Raw genomic sequence first — 18256 nt, 5'->3', positions numbered from 1 at the left:
AAAAGAGGCGGAGGACATCGACTTCTTAGGGGCTGAGTATTTCTTAACATTTGGAGTAACCATGGTGACAAAAATGGCCATCATATCATAGGAAGCTTGTCAACAGGCGGGGGCGACACTAACAGCGTAGCAATGGCAACAAATGCAGACAACATTCATTATAAAGACATACAACCATTCACTCTCATTCACATGAATGGAAAATCTAGGGTCTCCAGTGAACCTCAATCATGTGTTTGTACAGGAGGAGGAACCTGGAGAACCCTGAGGAACCCCACGCAGACACGGGGAAAACACTGTGAATAGTCTGGGATATTCTGTTTCCACAAAATGAGCCACTGGATTCCCCTATGGTTTGTTTTGAATGAAAATGTGAAGTAAGATGAGAGGGGCCTCTGGCTGCCATAAATCACCAACATTTATTTTCCACTTGGTTTCTTTTTTTTTTTTCTTTTCAAATACATCAAACATGCACATCGATAAAACCCGGAAAAAAAATTGATCATAGAAATACTCCCACTGATACCGTCACAGTAAATATGGCAGGTTCTGAGTTGAAACAAACAAAACAAATAAATGCACCTGGGCTCCGCAGTGTCATTTTTAAAGTGAAATTTGAAGGGATGTATTCACGGTGGCGGCGAAAAAAAAAATGGCCACTGCTGACTATCGCCAGGGAGCAGGTGGATGCATTTGCAGATCCAAAATGGCCACCCCGCGAGCAGGCGAGGGCGTGTGCGGATCCAAAATGGCTGCCCTGCGAGCGGAGGGGGTTCCTGGCGGTTCACACAAATGCACCCAAGATTCACGTGCACGAGAACATCAACATGTCACACCGCTGGACGAGGGGGGGGGGGGGTGTCAAGAAAGGAAATTTTGAAAAAAGAAGAAAAAAACACACCTAACTCTTTCACGATAAAATGGTTTTCACGCACAATGTTCACCTTTGACCCGATATATAACGAAGAAGAAAAAGTTCAGGAAATAAATATCAACACTGGGCGGTGGCACCACCGGGCCATCTGGCGGTTAAAAAAAAAAAACAGGGGGTGTAGTCAAGGTGGCGGTTTAAGTGGGTGGGATCTGTCCGTGGCGGTGAGGCAGGTGGGACTGAAGGTCCCGAGGTCCTGCGGGTCGAGTCCGTTGGCGGCTAACTATACAAAGATAGAAATCTTTTTGGGAAAAAAAAAACCCCATGGCTGCTTTTAGAATTAAAAAAACGGCGGCTTGGACTCATCCGACCCCCCTCCCCCGATGGCACAGACCAATCCTTCAGCCCTGGCAACAACTACCTGGGGCCCCACTCGGCTTCAAAAAGTCCGGATGAATATCCAATTTTAATTCTTAATCTGTTTCTTGATTCGGCTTGCTCACCTGCTAAGGTACAAAATACTCAAATGAACATTTATAAATAGTTTTCCAAAAAAGCAGCTGTATTTTGCAGGTGGGCCTCCAGATTCACCCTCATGAACCTGCTGGAAATGTATTATTTCTTTCTATATTTATTTAGATTTAATTATAATTCTAAAGATCTGTTTGTACCTTGTAGAGATTTCAAAGGACAAGTTCAGATTTAATAGTTTGTTTTTGTTGGGCTTGAATTAAAAAATTGTTGCTAACAGTTGGGGGCCCTTTTGGGTTTCATCCCGGGGCCCTCGTCACCTCAGGATCAGGCTATTTAATAGTTTCTACCATCGTTTGGTGCTGGTTTCCTCTTCTGGCCGCCGGCGTGAACCTCCCCCCTTCCCCGCCGCCGCAGAGGTGGAGCCCCATCGCCAAGCAGCGTCCGAGTAGCGCAAAGGTGTAACTGGCAGGGGGGTCGGAGTGGAGCCCATGCAGGAGTAAAAACCGATACCCAGACAAAAAAATTCAGTAAAAATGTGGCGCGGTCTTCCTGGCCCACCTCCACCTCCAACTCTACCTCCTCCTCAGAAGCCGGGCACGTGGCAGTAGGCCTCCAAGGCTGCCAGCAGGATGTAGATGAACCACAGCGACAGGAAGAGGAAGAAGGTGAGGAGCTTGGCTGTCCGTGGGCCCCCGAGCTCCCCGCCAGAGATGCTGGGGCGGCGGCGGTAGAGCAGCACCATCACGCACACCAGCGCCATGATGGTGAACAGGGTGACGGAGAAGGCCAGCGAGCCCGGGTTCACCAAGAAGGGTTTTCCCTTGGTCTTCCAGTAGACGGCGGCGATGGTCCACGCCACACCGATGCCCAGGAATACGTTCACGGCGTTGCTGCCCGTCACGTTGCCAATGGAGGCGTCGGCGTACTGGTCCTGGATGGCGGCCACTTTGCTAGCGAAGGTGTCTGCAGGGGAGGAACCAGAGGAAGAATCAAAGAAGGGACCGGAGGAGGAACCAGGGGAGGAACAAAACACGTAGAAGAACGTTGTCCATCCTTCTATATGGCATTAATCAGTCTATAAATCAACTGTCAAACAATGTAATGTATCTATCAATCTATCATTAGTTCAGTCATCTATCTGCCAATCATCATGCCACCATCCGTCCTAGTATCCTTCCATTCATCAGTCATCCATCTATCAATCCATATATCTATCATGATCCTCTCTATGCATCCATCTACATCCATCCATCCATCAATCATCCATCACGTTGTCTATCAGTCCATTCATCTACCCCCCCTTTTATTTTTGATTTTATCCATCTATTTTTCAACAGAGGAATCTTTCATTCTGCAGCTGTTATGAAGCTGTTGTTGCTCCTGAACCTGGAGGAAGCCCGCCGGTTTATTTCCGCCTCAGAGGCGCCAGACGAACGGAGACTCACCTGGGACCGAGGTGCCGAGGGCCACGAACACCACGGCTGTGACTGAGTCCTTTAGGCCGATGGTGCAGCCGAAGTGGGACGCCAGGTCCCCGGTGACGGCGGTGAGGACGCCGATGAGCGAGATGGAGACGAAGAAGCAGGCCCAGCCGTTCCAGTACTCGGTGGGCGGCACGAAGGCGAAGAGGACTTTCCAGAAAACGGTCAGGAAGTGCATTATGTAGTCGAAGCAGGACGGCAGCCGCTCTTCCCCGCTCTCCTCCTCATCGTCGTCGCCTGGGGAGGGCAGAGGGGTCGCTTGAGAGCAAGCTGGAGGGAAACACTAGCCCTTTGCTCTTTGAGAAAGTTTGTGCTATTATCACTAATATACCCCTGTTTCTATCACACTCATGCACTCTCTTGCTATTTCCCGGTTGAGGCAGAAGGCCGTCTGCATCAAGCTCGGATTCGTCCGAGGTTTCTGCCGCAGTGTTTCCCTCGCAGCTCCAGAAGGGGCTGTGGATCATCTTAAGGACTGGTAGTCCAGACCTGCTCCACATGGAAAGTGCCATCAGACACAGCCGGGTTGCGATTCAGCGCGGGATAATTAACGTCCGACCTGGTTGTAAACTGGCAAATCCATCGGTCACGACAGGTTATACCAATATGAAATATTTATAACTGAAATCAACCTTTTTTTGGGGGGTAAACATCAGTCGTCGGAGCTTGTTGTTCTGGGTGAAACTGTAAAAAAAGAGTGTCATCCTTACCTGTGACTCAGCCAATGAGGCACCCGAATGTTTCTGCTGGAGGTGGATTTTCTATTTATGGATTTCCCTCAACCCAGGGAGAGGGGCAAAATAAAACATGGACATAAAACCCCTGCAGGGCTTTAACTGCCAGGAGCTTGAGCAGCTCAAGTCATGCAATTTCAAATAAATTGATAAAATAACTGAATATATCGAATATATCATAATCAGACTAGTTATTGAGCTTCTTTACTGAGATTCTGACTGGGTGTGTGAGACATGTTTCGAGACGTGTCACACACTCACCAGCGCTGACGGTGACGGCGCTCACAAACTGCTCCCTCCAGCTGCTGCTGCCCACCACCAGGGCCAGGTTAGTCTTCTTGATCAGCTTATCCACGGTGTTCTGCAGGAAACACCAGGGGGAAAGAGAGGAGGAAAGCGTGGAGAAGGAAAATAAAGGCAGAGTCACTGTGGCCTAAGACATCAAATCTTTTTAATTTCATACTTATGTGTTCTTCAAGACTAAAAAAAATACAAAAATTGTATCACTGAAGAAGACATCAAGAGATTTGCAAGTAAAACATAAATAACCATTGAAAGTTGCTTAATAACCAAATATTACTAGAAAAAAATTGAATTGTGCAAAAAAGACCATAATGAATAAATGACTTTATCTTTAAATTTTTTTAAGAAATTTGCACATTTTCAGTTGTATGGCTTTCATATGTTATTGCAAACAACTAAGATACTTACACATAAGTGCACTACTAAATGATATTTAATTTTACGCATATTTACTAAGAATGTAGTACTTGGTTTGACTGTCACATATTTTAAACAAGTTCCCCATAAAAGATGGAAATCTTGCACGTAATTTATTCATGTTTTCCATATGGGTGCCGTTTTCCATAACACACCATCCTGACCCACGCCATTCAAGACGCTGTTATCTCAGACCCTCCTCCCGCCGCCGGGCTCAGGACAGATGGTGGGGGGCGCGCAGAACGCTGCTGCGCCGCAGGAAAAATGTCTGCGATTCCCCTCCAGCCCGGAAGACGGGAAAATCGGGAGAAAACGCAGGCAGGAACTCTTATGCTACCAGCTATTAGCTTGTAATGTTTAGCACACTACTGGTATAGTCAGTAATAGATTACTTGTGCCCGTCTCTCTGTTTCCGTCACGCTCTTGCTTTCAGGATCAGAAATACTTAACTGATGATATTGGATACAGGTGATATTGGATAACCACATTGTGATCTGGCGGCGAATAAATAAAATGCGACTTGACTTGGGGAGGAGGAGGTGTGTGACCCCGGAGCAAACTGCAGAACCTCTTCCATTCATCTCTGGATGGTGTGGGCTGAGAATGACAAGGTGGGGTGCAGCGGGGGCGAAGACAAACTGCACAGTCGCACTTTAGAGAGCCCGACCCTGAGCTAAAATCCCGAGCGGAGCTGTTCTGAGAGGACACCTCTGGCGAGGGGGGGAAAAAAAGGCATTTTAAAAGAATGATGAGGCTTTCACGTTTTCTCCTGTGGTGACTGTTTCATGTTTAATCCGCTCGGCGTGTCTTCACGGGGTTCAAATCTCCAAGGCGATGATGCGTTCGGGGAAAGTTGCGTGTTTTGAAAACAGTCCGGATGGACCACGCGACAGAACACATCCCAAAATAACCTGGGATTGTTACCCGAGTAGCTTCACAGGGAGTAAACCCTGGGTGGTAGTTTCCTGGATGGCGTGGACTTGACGCCACGATCCCCTAGTGCTCAGGATGGTCAATTTTGGTAGTTCTGCTCGGACATCCTGTCCAATCAGATCTCCCTGTTGCCCTTTGAGAACCAGACTTGGTCTGCAGGCGAGTTTACCTTGAACTCGTAGGATTCCTCGATGACCACCTCCAGCTTGGTGTGTTCTCCCAGACTGGGGCAGCCCATCTTGGACCCGTCCTCGGGCCCCGCCGGGGTCTTGTTGTCGTTGGTGTCTCCTGCGGGGGATCGGGGGTGGGGCAGGGTGTTAGGTGCAGGGCTTTTAACGCCGCCTTCCAAAACTAGACACACAATCATGGGACCTGAATTTCGGACTCGAACACGAGTCCACGCGCGGGACAGACTTGGGACTCCTGGACCTGCCGTCAGCCCGTGCTACTCATCCCGTTCTTTCTGGGTGTACAAGAACTGAGCCAATCAGAACAGGTCGTCACAGAAGGGGGACGGATTTAAAACCAGCCAATAGCGGTGAAAGAGCCGCCATGATGTTTACCATGTTTCCTTGTCAGATGGTCGTTCCAAACTCCTGAGTTGCTGCGCTGCAATTTGTCGTTACATCGAACGTACCCTGATTGAGTGTCGTGATGTTTTTTTGAGAAGATTAGTGTAATTTTGGTCGTTGCTAATGCCTCCAGGACACTCCGAAATAGTCTGAAGGAGACCTTCTGGTTCGGTGACACCAGGCTCTGATTGGCTCAAACCCAAAGTGAGACAAGAATTAAAGAGAAAGGAATTGGGAACGCAACTTTTTGGAGCTCGTCTGCTGCCGCCCTCACCATGTCTCTGTCCCACCTCCAGCAGAATCGGCTCCTCCAGGACTATGGTGAAGGTCTTGTTCTTCTCGTACTCCTCGTCGTCGATGATCTTCACGTTCAGCAGCTTCCTGAGAAGAGGGGTGGACAGAAAAAGTTCAGAGGAACGACCCCTATCCCTTTACTTGACTACAACCTGCAGAGCCAATCACATCTGTTTATTTCGCGAGGATGAAGGGCCTGGATTGTTTAATGACCAGTCAAAACACTCTGAGGTATTAGGCAATGAAGGCAACCTGTTCTCTGGTTCCCCGAGCTCATTTGGCGTTAGGAAGAGGTAGGCTTTACATTTCCCACGCATGGGTTGTTCTGTCCTCTGATTGGCTGCTCCCGCTTCAGCTTTGTCAACAACACCCGTTGCTTTCACTGGCTTCCAAACCTCCGCCACTCGAGATCTGAAAACTTTCCAAATCTGCGATTTAGCGACGGTGGAGGCCGACAAATTATCGTCAAGGAAACCGCTTGGGACCCGGGAACACCTGCGCCGGATCCGGCCGCTGGCTCGATAAATCTTGTGGAGAAAAAAAAACAAAAACAAAAGAGAAACAAAGGCAGCAGGCACTTTGAGGCGGTTCTTTAAGCGGCCCCGAGATAAAGTGCCTGCACGATGAATCACGAGGCGCCTGCCCTGCCGAGCGGAATACAAACTAGGCGTCATAGATAACGTCAGGCCACTAGGGGGCGCGCTCCTCCAGCAGCACTGCCACCCATTATGAAGAGGAGCTGGTCTGCGTTGCTCCCACACACTCTGGAGCTGAGGAAGGGCGAATTATCATCCTCGCCGTGTAGGGATCCTTGTTGGATCAAACTCATGACACATTAAAATGAAAAAAAAAAAAAAAAAAAACAGTTTCCACTGCAGAAACTGCAGAAACACATGACGGCGGGGTTGTCAAACCGCGACTGACATCCCCCCCACCGCCTCATTCTCCCACGCAGTCTTTCTCTCCCTCTCTCTCACCATCTCCCTAATGATATGTGGGCGGCCGTCTATTTCTGTCAACACATGCATGCTCAGGAGCCGCCGCCGCCGAGGAGGCTCTCTCGCCTCTTGGAAGAGAATTAAAAAAAAAAAAAAAAAAAGAGAAAAGAAAAGACAAAAAAAAAAGATTTTATTTTAAAATGTGCATTGCACGTCATCGGCCGTATCGAAACGTCAAGGCGAGGCAGGGGGATAATGGAAGAGATGGAACAGTTATTATTATCATTTCCTTTGAAATACCTATCACATGGTAAAGTAAAGGTTTGTCTATAAGGGTAAATACGGCAGCCGGACAAGCAGCAGGTAGCTGGTCTGTGAAAAAACACAGTTTTTTCTCTGAAAAATCAGGGCTTTTCAACCTTTTCTGGCACCAGCCTCCGACGCAGAAAGCCCACGCACAGACACGCACACACACATGCGCACACTCACACACACACACACACACACACACACACACACACACACCTCTTTAGCAACCATTTCGATGTTTTTATCACCTCATTTGCATCCATTAAAGTATATCACCACATATGTAGTACATGGAGACTGACAGCAGCTCCAGTCAGAAACACGTCACTGAACAAAGCGAAAAAAAAATTCCTGTGCGCAGAATCAATTTAGACGAAACTGCTCCCCTTATTTCCGTGATGACTTGGAAGAGAGCAATCAGTGGATGATAATGGGTGGGGGGGAGAAGCCGAAATGTGGCTGATGGACTGGAGAGCGTCGGCGAGACTCCCGTTTGGTTAATTTGTCCATTCGCGGCGACGAGGGCCACATTTGGGTTCTGATGATAACAGTTCTCAGGCAACCTGTCGCTGGCAACAACCTGTTTGGACAGGGCCTGTTGGGTTTTATAAATAACTTATTTTTTAATTTTTACATTAAACGGCTGAACAGACCGGTTTCTATGGTTCGGCCAAGTAGGTTAAACTAAACCTTAAATGTGACTCCTGACCTTTGTTCATTGACGACTCCAAATTGTTTCCTGGTGTGAATGAGAGGGTGAATGGTTGTACGTCTCTATATGATGTGGGTGTGAGGGGGGTCTGAACGTGACCCTGTGATTGACAGGCTGCCAGGATTGAATGAATGCATACCTGGACAATGTAAGTTAGGTTCACCTTATTTTCAAGCTCTAGTTATATTCTCCCCCACATTAGAACTGAGAAGCCTCTCGGATGTGGGGTGAAATGTCTTCAAGTGAAGAAAACCAAATGCAGTTGCCAAGGCAAGGAGATTTTGACAAGAATTCACCATGACCTGAAATACTGAGAACCTCCACAGACAAGTTTGACCTCGAGGTGAAGTACAGCGACCCATCAGCCCCCCCTTCAACTGACACTGAGCCCCCTTGGCCCTGCCGAGGCAGCCGAACATAAAAAGTGAGAAACGCGATGCCGCATGGGAATCAGGCTCCTCACATTGCCGGCTGATTAAGAAATAAAAAGGATTTCTGAAATGGATTGTTTGGTTTTACTGCGCGGGATATTTATACCCGAGAACGGGGCGGCATTAATGGTGATACATGAACCTCTAGAAACACTGTGCAGGGTTTTCATTCAGAGGGCGAACGTCGGGAAGTAAATGCCGCATTTATTTTGACTTTTTAATATCGATTTAATCGGCTTGGAGACGAAAAATCAACCAAAGAAGCGTGTCACGGCTTTTGCAGCCACTTCCCCTGGACGGACTTTTTAAATAACAATTGCGGGTGTTGGTGGTGTGAGGAGGAGTCGTCCCACAGCTGAGACTAGATTTACATGCTAATATTAGCAATTGTGCTCACACCTTCAGGGAGCAGGTTAGCTAAATTCCCTCTGGGCCATTGTGAGTGTTTAATTGGGCTTAGAGGCGGGGTTTAACCTGTCACCTGTCAATCACAGGGACACTCAACTGTTCACTTTGTCATTCACATCCACGGACATTTCTAACTATTGACAGAGAACCTATAGAAAAAACTGGATGAGCCCGGGGAGAACAGAGAACCCACACACAGCGGGCCAGGCTTGCGGTCAAATCAGTGACCTCCTTGCTGGGAGTCTGATCACTGCTTCCCACGGCGCAGGCCAACTTTTAATTACCCCGTCTTAATTATCGACAAAATGCACCCAGGCCCCTGCGTTCAAAGTGGAATTTGGGTCAAAATGTTCTGGCGGGTTCTGACGGCCCCTGGAGTTCGCTGCCATCTTGGGAAAATCGACTTCTCCTTTTGATGCAGCTTCTCCCCAGGACGATAGACTCGTTCCGCTTGTGGTTTCCGTTCGAACCGTGTTCTTTTCTCTTTCTCATGCACTTTTTGAGACCCGGAAACTCCGCGAGCAGGGCAAACTGCGAGTTGCCTCGAAGAATCACTCAAAACCTCCGACTAACAGTGGCTGACGCCTCGGGCGACTTCCATTAGCGCGCGACTGCAAACATGTTCTCGTCAAGACTTCTGATTCAGAATGGCAGATTATTTTCAGCAGTGTATGTGTGTGTGTGTGAGTGTGTGAGTGAGTGTCTGTGGGGAGGGGGGAGTCCAACAGATCAGAGCTTGATGAGTCTTCAGAGGAAACTTCGGGTCTGTGCAGAGATCTTTTACTGCACACAGTTCATCGACCCTTACGTTCCACCTGCAGCATTTTATTGTTTAGTTTTTTTTTTCCAAATCCAGGGATGTCGGAAAAGGTCATTTTTTTGCCTTTTTTATTGATCTTTGCAGTATCAGGCATTAAAAATAAGGATTGCCGGCGGTATCGATTTTTTTTTCCCGTTTCAAAAAACTGATCTTTTCACATCGCTTTCATTTGCGGCTTATGTAACTGCCCCCGTTACACACTTCAGCCTCAACCAGCACACGCATTTGGAGGCGCTGTGCCGAGCATCAGAGGGGCCGCGCAGAGCCTCCTCGAACCCGCATGGAGGAAAACGTTGAACAAAAAAAAAAAAAAAGAAAAAAAAGAGCCTCTCGGTGTCATCCGGCTGTTTTTTGGCTGAGGGGTTTTGTGCGTCCCTACATCGTAATCCGTTTACCGCACTGCAGAATTTCAGGCGCTAAGTTGTCATCCTGCTCCTGGGTTTCTTTTCTTTTTATTCTTCTAAACCCCCTTCCTCCTGGCGTCGAGTCAAGAGCTTATAAAAAAAATGGCTTCCCCCACTACCAGCCTCTTTTTTTTTTTTTTTTTGTCTCCTCTGCGTGCTTTAAAATAAAATCGCAGCCAGGACAAACAGATGTATGCAGACACAAAGATGTGCTAACACAGACACACACTCTGCTTGGTGTCAGCTCTCCGCCCGCCCCCTCACAACCCCAACGCCGAGGGAGACACCCGGGCCAGGAAAGAGCCGGCGCTGCTTGAAGGATGCAGTTTGGCAGCTGGCGTGGCGGCAAGGAGCAGGGACGCCGAGCTCCCTTCTGCAGCGGGAAACAAAAAAGGTCGTACCGCCGGAAGGGGGTGGGAGGTTGACGGCTTTTTCACTCACATAAACATACACTTTCATCGGCGTCTTTAGACAGGGGTGGACCCACTGCTCCAAATTTAAAAAAAATAAACCAAAAGAAGTCATAAAAATTTCAGGCTGACAGGAACTCCAGCCTCCGCTAACACAGTCATACCTTGACTCCGGAGTTCAATCTGTTCTGTGACCGAGCTTATGACTCAGTGTGCTCGTACATCATATTCAATTTCCCTGTCGAAATGAATCCAAATGCTATTGATCCGTTCCGGCCCCATGGTTTTGTTAACGCGTTTTTAGAGAGGAAAAATGTACTTTATGAATAACATATAATGTATAAAAAATAAGAGTACATAATTGAAGAGAATTTATAGAACTAAAGTGGTTTCATTAAGTGTACAGATAACGACGGCAGAGAGCGGCAGAGAGCGGCAGAGTTGGTGCTCTATCGCTTAACCTACTGGCTACACACTTAATGCTACAACATGTTGCTAAATGTCACTTAAATGCACACTTTGCTACACTTTATGACTAAACTTCCTTTATGGACGGAGTGAAGCAGCTCCTCTTTTTAAAACCATCAATCCTCCCCAACGGGCTTTGAACGACTTTCTTCGACCCCTTGTCCATTGGCACTGCCGTCGTTCACTTCACCAAATCCCCGTAAACGTCCCCTGCTATGCATCACCGTATTTCACCTACAGCAGCTTCTCCATCACTTCGCGGACGAGTTCACAACACACACACACACACACCTCGCTTATGTTTTCCATGATTTTCTCTGCTCTACCTAGCGAAGGGTGGCGCATCCCACTGTTTTCAAAGGCCACCTCACGGGCAGCGGCAGCCACTGCGGTGTCAAGCGCTCATCCCGCTGATCCTACCTCAGATGTCAGCTTGTATCACAAAGCACAACATCCGCCGAGCGCCAGCTGAAACACTAGTAAGTTGAGGCTCCACTTTATGTCCTAGATCAATATTCTGTGTACAAGGTGTGTGTGTAGTTTGCCCAGAACCCAAAGTTCTGCTTCTGGTTGTTATGGATTTTTAAGTCGGTAGGAGTATCTGAGGCGGTCGTCTTCGTACTGTGTCGTAGTGGTAATACACCAAACTACCGATGCAGTCCTGATGTGCTAACATTACTTCCTCATGAATAAGGCTTTTAAAATCACTTATTTTGAAATTAGAAGAGTGAGGATTTTGGACCTCAGAAATGACGTGAATGTCCACAGAACCGCTAACTTCCACACTCCAGGATGCCGGAGGGGGTTTGGTGGATTAAGGGCAGGAACGTCCTGCTGCCACCGGCGTCTTTAGCTTGATGTCTGGGAGGTATTTAAATACCTCATGAGGTAATTAAAGATCTCTATTATCTCGTCCACGCTGGAATCACTTTTCCTCCAATTCTCTGCGCCGCCGCGTGCATAACAGTTTATTGGTTTTTAGGATTCAGTGACCCAATCGAGGTGCAGCGCTCACCGCTCACAAGACTCCAGTGTGCAGCAGATGCTCATGTCACGTTGGCCCTGCAGCAGCCTGAAGATCAGACTCAGAGAACTTTGAATTCTCTGCACAGATTTAAAAAATAAAAAATCAAGGTGCCTGCCTCCCTGCTGACAACTATTGGCTCATTAAGTGCAGCTCCTGCGTCTCCCTGAGAATTTCCAGGATTCCTTGAATCTCCTCGGGCTTCTTTTTAATTGCCCCAAATCTTTTTTTTTGTTACTTTTTTGCCCCTCCTTCAGAGCGACACGGTTACAAGCCGCTCACAGAGAGACAGGGCGCCGCCCCCATAAAATAAAAGGATGCAAAAAAAAAACAAAACAAAACGAGAAAGAGGCAAACCAAGATGGAGTCTGGAATGGCCAGCTCACCTGCCTCTGCTCCCACTCGGCTCGGCCCACTCAGCCCGCCCACGGCCACCGAGCGCCGTCCGTCCTACGCGTGCAGACGGACCGATTCTGCGTTTATTTTTTTCTCTGGCTCTGGCTCTCTTTTGTTCAAACTGTATTTTTCCCCGTTTTGTTCTTTTCATTTTTTTTCCAGCTCAGACCGCCCCTCCTTCGTGGCACCTGTTTTGCCGCAACCCCTTGCTTTTTGTTTTTGCCGTTTCGTGACGTGACTACAACATAACCTCGGTGAAAAAAAAAACAACAACCTCCGGCAAATCCGGTATTCATTCATGGAGCTTCCTTTTCTTTCCTGCTCTTTACGTCAGTCATTATCTGCCCAACAATTATATCCGTTTATCTTCCCACGCCGTCCCTTTGAGGGGTTTAAACTTCTCGGGACGGAAAGGGCCCCTTTCATCTCCCGCCTACGTCGACCTGCGTAAAACAAATCTCATGCGACTTGGGCGACTTGGTACGATGGGCGCCGCAGCGCGTCACTCACATGGTTTCGTCGTTCTGAAACTCCAGCTTGCCAGACACCTCCTCGTAGTCCTCGCCGGCCTTGGCCGTGCCCTCCACGGTGTGGTACGGAACTGCCACCTTGCCACGGGCGCCGGATGTCCGGTGCACCTTCACCTGCATGTTGCCGACGCTCTCACTGACCTTGGTGGAGGTGCTCTCGAACGTGAAGATGCCGGCGTGGTCGTCGTCGTAGATGGTGACAGTGGCGGTGTGGCCGGCACCGAGGGCCGCCTTCGGGGGCACGTGGGCGGACACGGCCACCATGCTGTTGCTGGAGCTGATGGAGCGCGGCTCCAGCACCGACACCTCGGCCCGGTGCACGATGCGCGGGTTGCTGAGGCGCACGTAAAAGTGCTCGTCCTCCTCGAAGATGTCGTCGTCGATGACGCCGACGGAGAACTCCTTGGTCGTCTCGCCGGGCTTGAAGACCAGCGTCCCCTCGGCGAACTCGTAATCGGAGCCGGCGTTGGCGGTCCCGTCCTCAGTTCGGTAGTCCACCTGTGCGGTGAGAGGCGGAAAAGAGACCATGAAATATTCACTATCTGGAAATATAATAAAACACTAAATTATTAACACGGTTCTACGCCCCAAGCTGTTAAAGCAGAGCATTTTCAATAATTCCGCTGCCGTTCTGCCTCTTGCCTTCACGGTGCAGCCGCTCTCGCCCCCGTGTCGGCCGACCGACAGCTTCAGGGAGCCGCAGTTCTCGAAGCACTGGTAGTGGGAGGGGTCGAACTGCAGGTAGATGGTGTTGGGGTCCTCCTCCTGGCCACTGGCCTCGTGGCAGCTCACCACCTTCCGCGCTTGATCCGCGGCGTGCTTCTTCAGGATGTTCCCGGCTCCGATCATCATGCGCGTGGCCTGGATGCGGTAGAAGGCCCGGCTCTTCTGCTGCTGCACCAGCACCTGGTAGTTGGCCATCTCGATCAGCTGCTCCATGTCCTTCTCTGGGTGGCGCTGCTTGAGCTCCTTCAGGGTGCGGGCCATCTCGCGCCGGGCTTCCTCCTCCTGGTCCTGCTCAGAGCTCAGCCCCCCGCCTTCCTCCACCCCCTCCAGCATCCCGTCCAGGGCCTCTTTGGGGTGGACGTGGGAGTTGGTGGCCTGGCCGTCCATCTCTAGGTCCATCTTGGTGAACATGGCGTCGCCCTCCGACTCGATGATGATACCGCGTGTCTTGTCGGCGCGGTAACGCTTGTTGACGTACTTGTAGAAGAGCAAGCGGCGGTCGGCGATCCAGGCTTGCAGCACGCAGAGGGGGAAGAACAGGAAGGTGAGCACGGCCTCCCACACCTCCACCTCGCCCGGCGAGAGGACAGACAGGATAAGGTAGAGCCAGATGTAGGCGAAGATGCTCCAGGCGGCGGTGACGAAGAACACACGCAGATGCTTTATCTTGCGTGTCTCGCTCTCAGGCACCACATACACGCAGATGGCGATGATGATGAACATGTTGAAGGCGGCGCTGCCCACGATGGTGCTGGGACCCAGCGCGCCGGCTTCGAAGTTGTGCCCCACGACTTCGATGACGGACAGCAGGATCTCGGGGGCCGACGAGCCCAGGGCCATCAGCGTCAGGTTGGACACAGTCTCATTCCAGATGCGCACGGTGGTGGTGGTGGTCTCACCGTTGGGCTTCTTGATGGTGATCTCTTTTTCTTGAGACGTGATGACCTCGATCGAAGACATGAAGCGGTCCGCAATGATGGACATGCCCAGGAACATGTATATGAGCGCTGCGAAGTACACGATGGCGCGCGCCACCTTGTCACCGACTGCAGGGTTCTGTGGGTTCCACATGGGCAGCACCACGCCCTCGGAGCAGTTATCCTCGCTGGAACAGTTGCCTGGCGAGCCGCCGGCGTGCTCTTTGCTGCCACCGCCCTGCGCCGAACGGGTGACACCGGGCAGCAGCACCAGCAGGACAGGGATGAACGCGCAGAGGGCGAGGGACGGGGCGCGGCGAGGAACATGGCGTAACATGGCGGCGGTGCTTCCCGTCCGACGTCCAGGGTTCAGTCTACGTGGCGGCTCATAGAGGAATGCCTCGGACCCTGGCAGAGAAGGAGACAGAAGAATAGCGTTTGGCGCGGAGGTGGAGGTAACTCCAGAAATAACGTCCCAGCAGAAAGGTGTGACGTCACGACGGCGCCGAGGCCGGCAAAGCTCTCCTGTGAGCAAATGACGTGGGATCCAACGGCCCGGCCGGTCTGAGCCTAAGGAAATAGCAACACCTGCACCTACTAATCACTGAGTCACTGGTATTGAACTGCCCGGCTTGACTCCCACACACACACACACACACACACACACACACACACACACACACACACACACACACTCATAATATGGTGGTGTTGTTGCTGAATGCAGTCAAAGATGCTGCTCTCCGCACCCGAAGTACTGAAGGGGAAACTGATGTCGAGTTGAACAAGTTTGTGAAAATAAGCTTCTCTGACTACGATGAGGGGTGATGGAGTGAATGTGTTCTCGTGTGTGTGCGTGTGTGTGTGTCCACATACACACAAGTACACAAAGACAACTGCGTTCCCTCAAGGATTAAGAACAAGATCACCTCAGTGCCTCCGGGGCGGAAACACTGTTAAAGATATATTATTTACTTAAGAATCCAATTCTGGCTGAAGGAGCCTCCTGACACAGGCCTTTATCAAATATGTCCCCATTTTATCTCAGGTAAGCTATTGGAATACAGCACATGGTGTGTGCTTGTGTGTGTGTGTTGGGAGTGGGGGTTAGTGCTGCCTTCGCCGCAGCTGGGTTGAGCGTTTTGGTGCTATCCACAGAGGGAGAGAACATCAGGCAACGTGCGATCCGATGCCTCCCGATTAAAATTTCAAGACTGTCTGAGAAGACGGAGAGCGGAAAGAAGAAGAAGGAGGAGAGGAGGAATAGGCTGCCTACCTCCAGCAGAGGAGGAGCAGTGGCAGTGCTCATTGAGATGCAGCAGGGAAAAAGCCTGCAATCTCCACTCTGACCTGCATAGCAGGGGTGGCCGTTGCCCTGGCTGTGTCACACGTGGGATCGCAACCATGGGCAGGAGGTGGACACCATGTTTGCCCAGGATCACACGGCCGGCTGAGTGGACAGGAGTCGGAACCTTGGACTCCTCTGGGTCAGACTGGTGAGAGCTTCCCCCCAGATTCCTCACAAAAGAAGACCAGAGTGTTGCAAGGCATACTGCGGAGCCTCCTCAAGGATGGGTCCTGCGGGAAACTCTGAGTGGGTCATGTTTCTACGGTTACAACTGGTGGAGGGAGCAGGACTTGTATGTTTTGTCTCCTGACACTCCTCGCAGCATAGCAGCACCAATAACCACGGTGGCTAATCATTGGAGGCCCTCACTCCAAGAAGACACCTCAGAAATGAAAACAAACAGAAAAACACCCACGCTGGGTTCGAAGGAGTTGGACCGGTGCTCCGGCACTGAGAGTGGATGCTCTCTGGCATCCCTTAAGAAGAGCCTCTGGTCCAAACGTGGCTGCCGAGGAGATCAGCATGACTCACGCCCTGATTCTGCACAACCTCCCCCCCCAAAGCTAAGAATGTGGTCCGACCCGACCCAAAGATCCGACCGTCACCGTCTGAGGGCAGGGGGATTGTAAATCTACACACACCGCATGCAAATGCACATACACTTGACAGCAGAAATAAATTATTCACACCACCTAATCGATACACAAATAGCAGCATGTGAATGGACACAATGATGGAAAAGTCATTCAAACCCCATCACCCTCACCATCACCATTAACCATCAAGAGGAAGAAGAAGAGGCTCAACACTAACCTCCGGTTGAGTCAGTGCAGGTTCTGGTTCCTCCGCTCAGGAGTTCAACTTCATGTCTCCTCTGTGGGGGGAAAGCAAAGACAGGGGAGGTCTGCGGTTAGGGAGGGAGTTTGAGACGGACACATGATCCGGGAGTTTAACCAGGTCGGAGTTCAGAGGGTAGCCGCTGCAGGTCAGTGACCGGGAGCTGGCGGCAGGGTGGACCTTTGGCATGCAGTTTAGTCTTAAGAATAATAGTGATGAAAGTGTGCCGGTTGCATTCACGAGACTGCAGCTGGAACCCCTGCACCGGACCGAGTGAGACCCCCCCCCAAAAAAGAACACACCGCAAACCGCCGCTGCCCCCTTGGGATTTTACACACACACACACACACACACACATATATAAAGATATATATATATATATATATATATATATATATATATGTTTTTATTTTTTATTGTTATTTTTCATTCCCCCCCCGACAAACTTCCTTCGATTGAGATCCTCCGGTTCGACCGCGACGCTCCCGCAACGCCGGCTCTTTCTGCTCTTACAAAAAAATAAAAAATAAATAATAATAAAAAAAGAGAACACGCGTGCGGAGCTTTTCTCCTCCTCCTCCTCACCCAGATACGTGCGGCTGTCGATGCGTAAAAGCAAAACCAAAAATAAAATAAAATAAAAAAAGGGATAAAGGGTCCTCGTCGGTCCCCGGTTCCGCCCGCCGCGGTCAGTGAAGCCCGCCGACTGGCGTCCTCGCAGGCGCGTCCGCGGATCTGGGAGGTGAGAGGAGGAAGAGGAAGAAGAGGAGGAGGAAGAGGCGAGCGCGCAGGGCTGCACGAGAGCGAGAGAAAGAGAGGGAGAACCCACGCTGCACACGCACGGTGCGGGGTGCGGGATGCGGGATGCGGGTCGGACGCAAAACGACGGGCGTGCGGCGACACTGCAGAGCCGTGGGAGGAGACGTTGCCGGTACGGTGCTCCGCGCTCGGCCGGTCCTCCTCCTCAACTGTGAAGCCCCCGGGACAAACGGCCGCAACCCGCCTTCATCATATCCACCGTCATCCTCAGCAGCAGCAGACCTGTTGTGCGTGCGCGCTCCCTCGGGCTGCCGAAGGATATAAGACATTAAAATCCATCAACCTGTGGCTACGAACTCAAACTCAACTTTCCCCATGAATAATCTCACATTAAGCCAATGGAAGGTTCCAGCGTGCAGGTTTGGGATGCCACCGAGTGACCCCGATGGTGTCACGGTCACCTTCTGGTGAAGGTGGCGTGATGCAAAAGCGGCATCCAGCATCCCAAACTGGGCCGTCGGCATCACTGAGAAGAGGGAAGAAAGAATGGATCCGACATAATTTGAAAGTGACGCTCAAGTGAATCCACGGAGTTGTTTTTAAACGTCCTGGCTAGCGTTTAATTCGGCTGGAGGCCAGCGGCGGGGGGTTCTGCTTGGAAGCTTTATTGGCCGACTTTTTGCTCAGTTGATAAAATCCTGAGGTTCTCCTTCTCGCATCCACGCTGTGTGAGAAACCCT

The 18256-nt window shown here is 50.4% G+C and overlaps 1 protein-coding gene across 3 annotated transcripts; it reads right to left on the bottom strand.

Moving 5' to 3' along the window:
• Positions 1 to 402: 402 nt before the first annotated feature.
• On the bottom strand, positions 403 to 17483 carry slc8a4a (solute carrier family 8 member 4a). Of its 3 annotated transcripts, none has more exons than XM_086160210.1 (9): positions 17343 to 17483; positions 16734 to 16794; positions 13572 to 14980; positions 12910 to 13427; positions 6030 to 6166; positions 5383 to 5501; positions 3822 to 3921; positions 2791 to 3063; positions 403 to 2308 (listed from the first exon to the last, which is right to left on the bottom strand). In XM_086160210.1, the coding sequence occupies exons 3-9, from the start codon at positions 14907 to 14909 to the stop codon at positions 1929 to 1931; spliced, it is 2865 nt and encodes a 954-aa protein (XP_086016336.1). In that variant the 5' UTR covers positions 14910 to 14980; positions 16734 to 16794; positions 17343 to 17483; the 3' UTR covers positions 403 to 1928. The 3 variants fall into 3 exon arrangements, with proteins under 3 accessions (XP_086016336.1, XP_086016338.1, XP_086016337.1); XM_086160212.1 differs by having other exon boundaries at positions 6060 to 6166; XM_086160211.1 differs by lacking the exons at positions 16734 to 16794; positions 17343 to 17483 and adding an exon at positions 15849 to 15874.
• Between the last annotated feature and the right edge of the window lie 773 nt (positions 17484 to 18256).

This window comes from Fistularia commersonii, chromosome 15 (assembly GCF_037954325.1).
Source record: "Fistularia commersonii isolate RoL2024-O1a breed Wild chromosome 15, RoL_Fcom_v1.0, whole genome shotgun sequence".
Taxonomy (NCBI): Eukaryota; Metazoa; Chordata; class Actinopteri; order Syngnathiformes; family Fistulariidae; genus Fistularia; species Fistularia commersonii.
The sequence above is the reverse complement of the archived record's forward strand: the minus strand, read 5'-3'. Positions and strand labels throughout refer to the sequence as shown.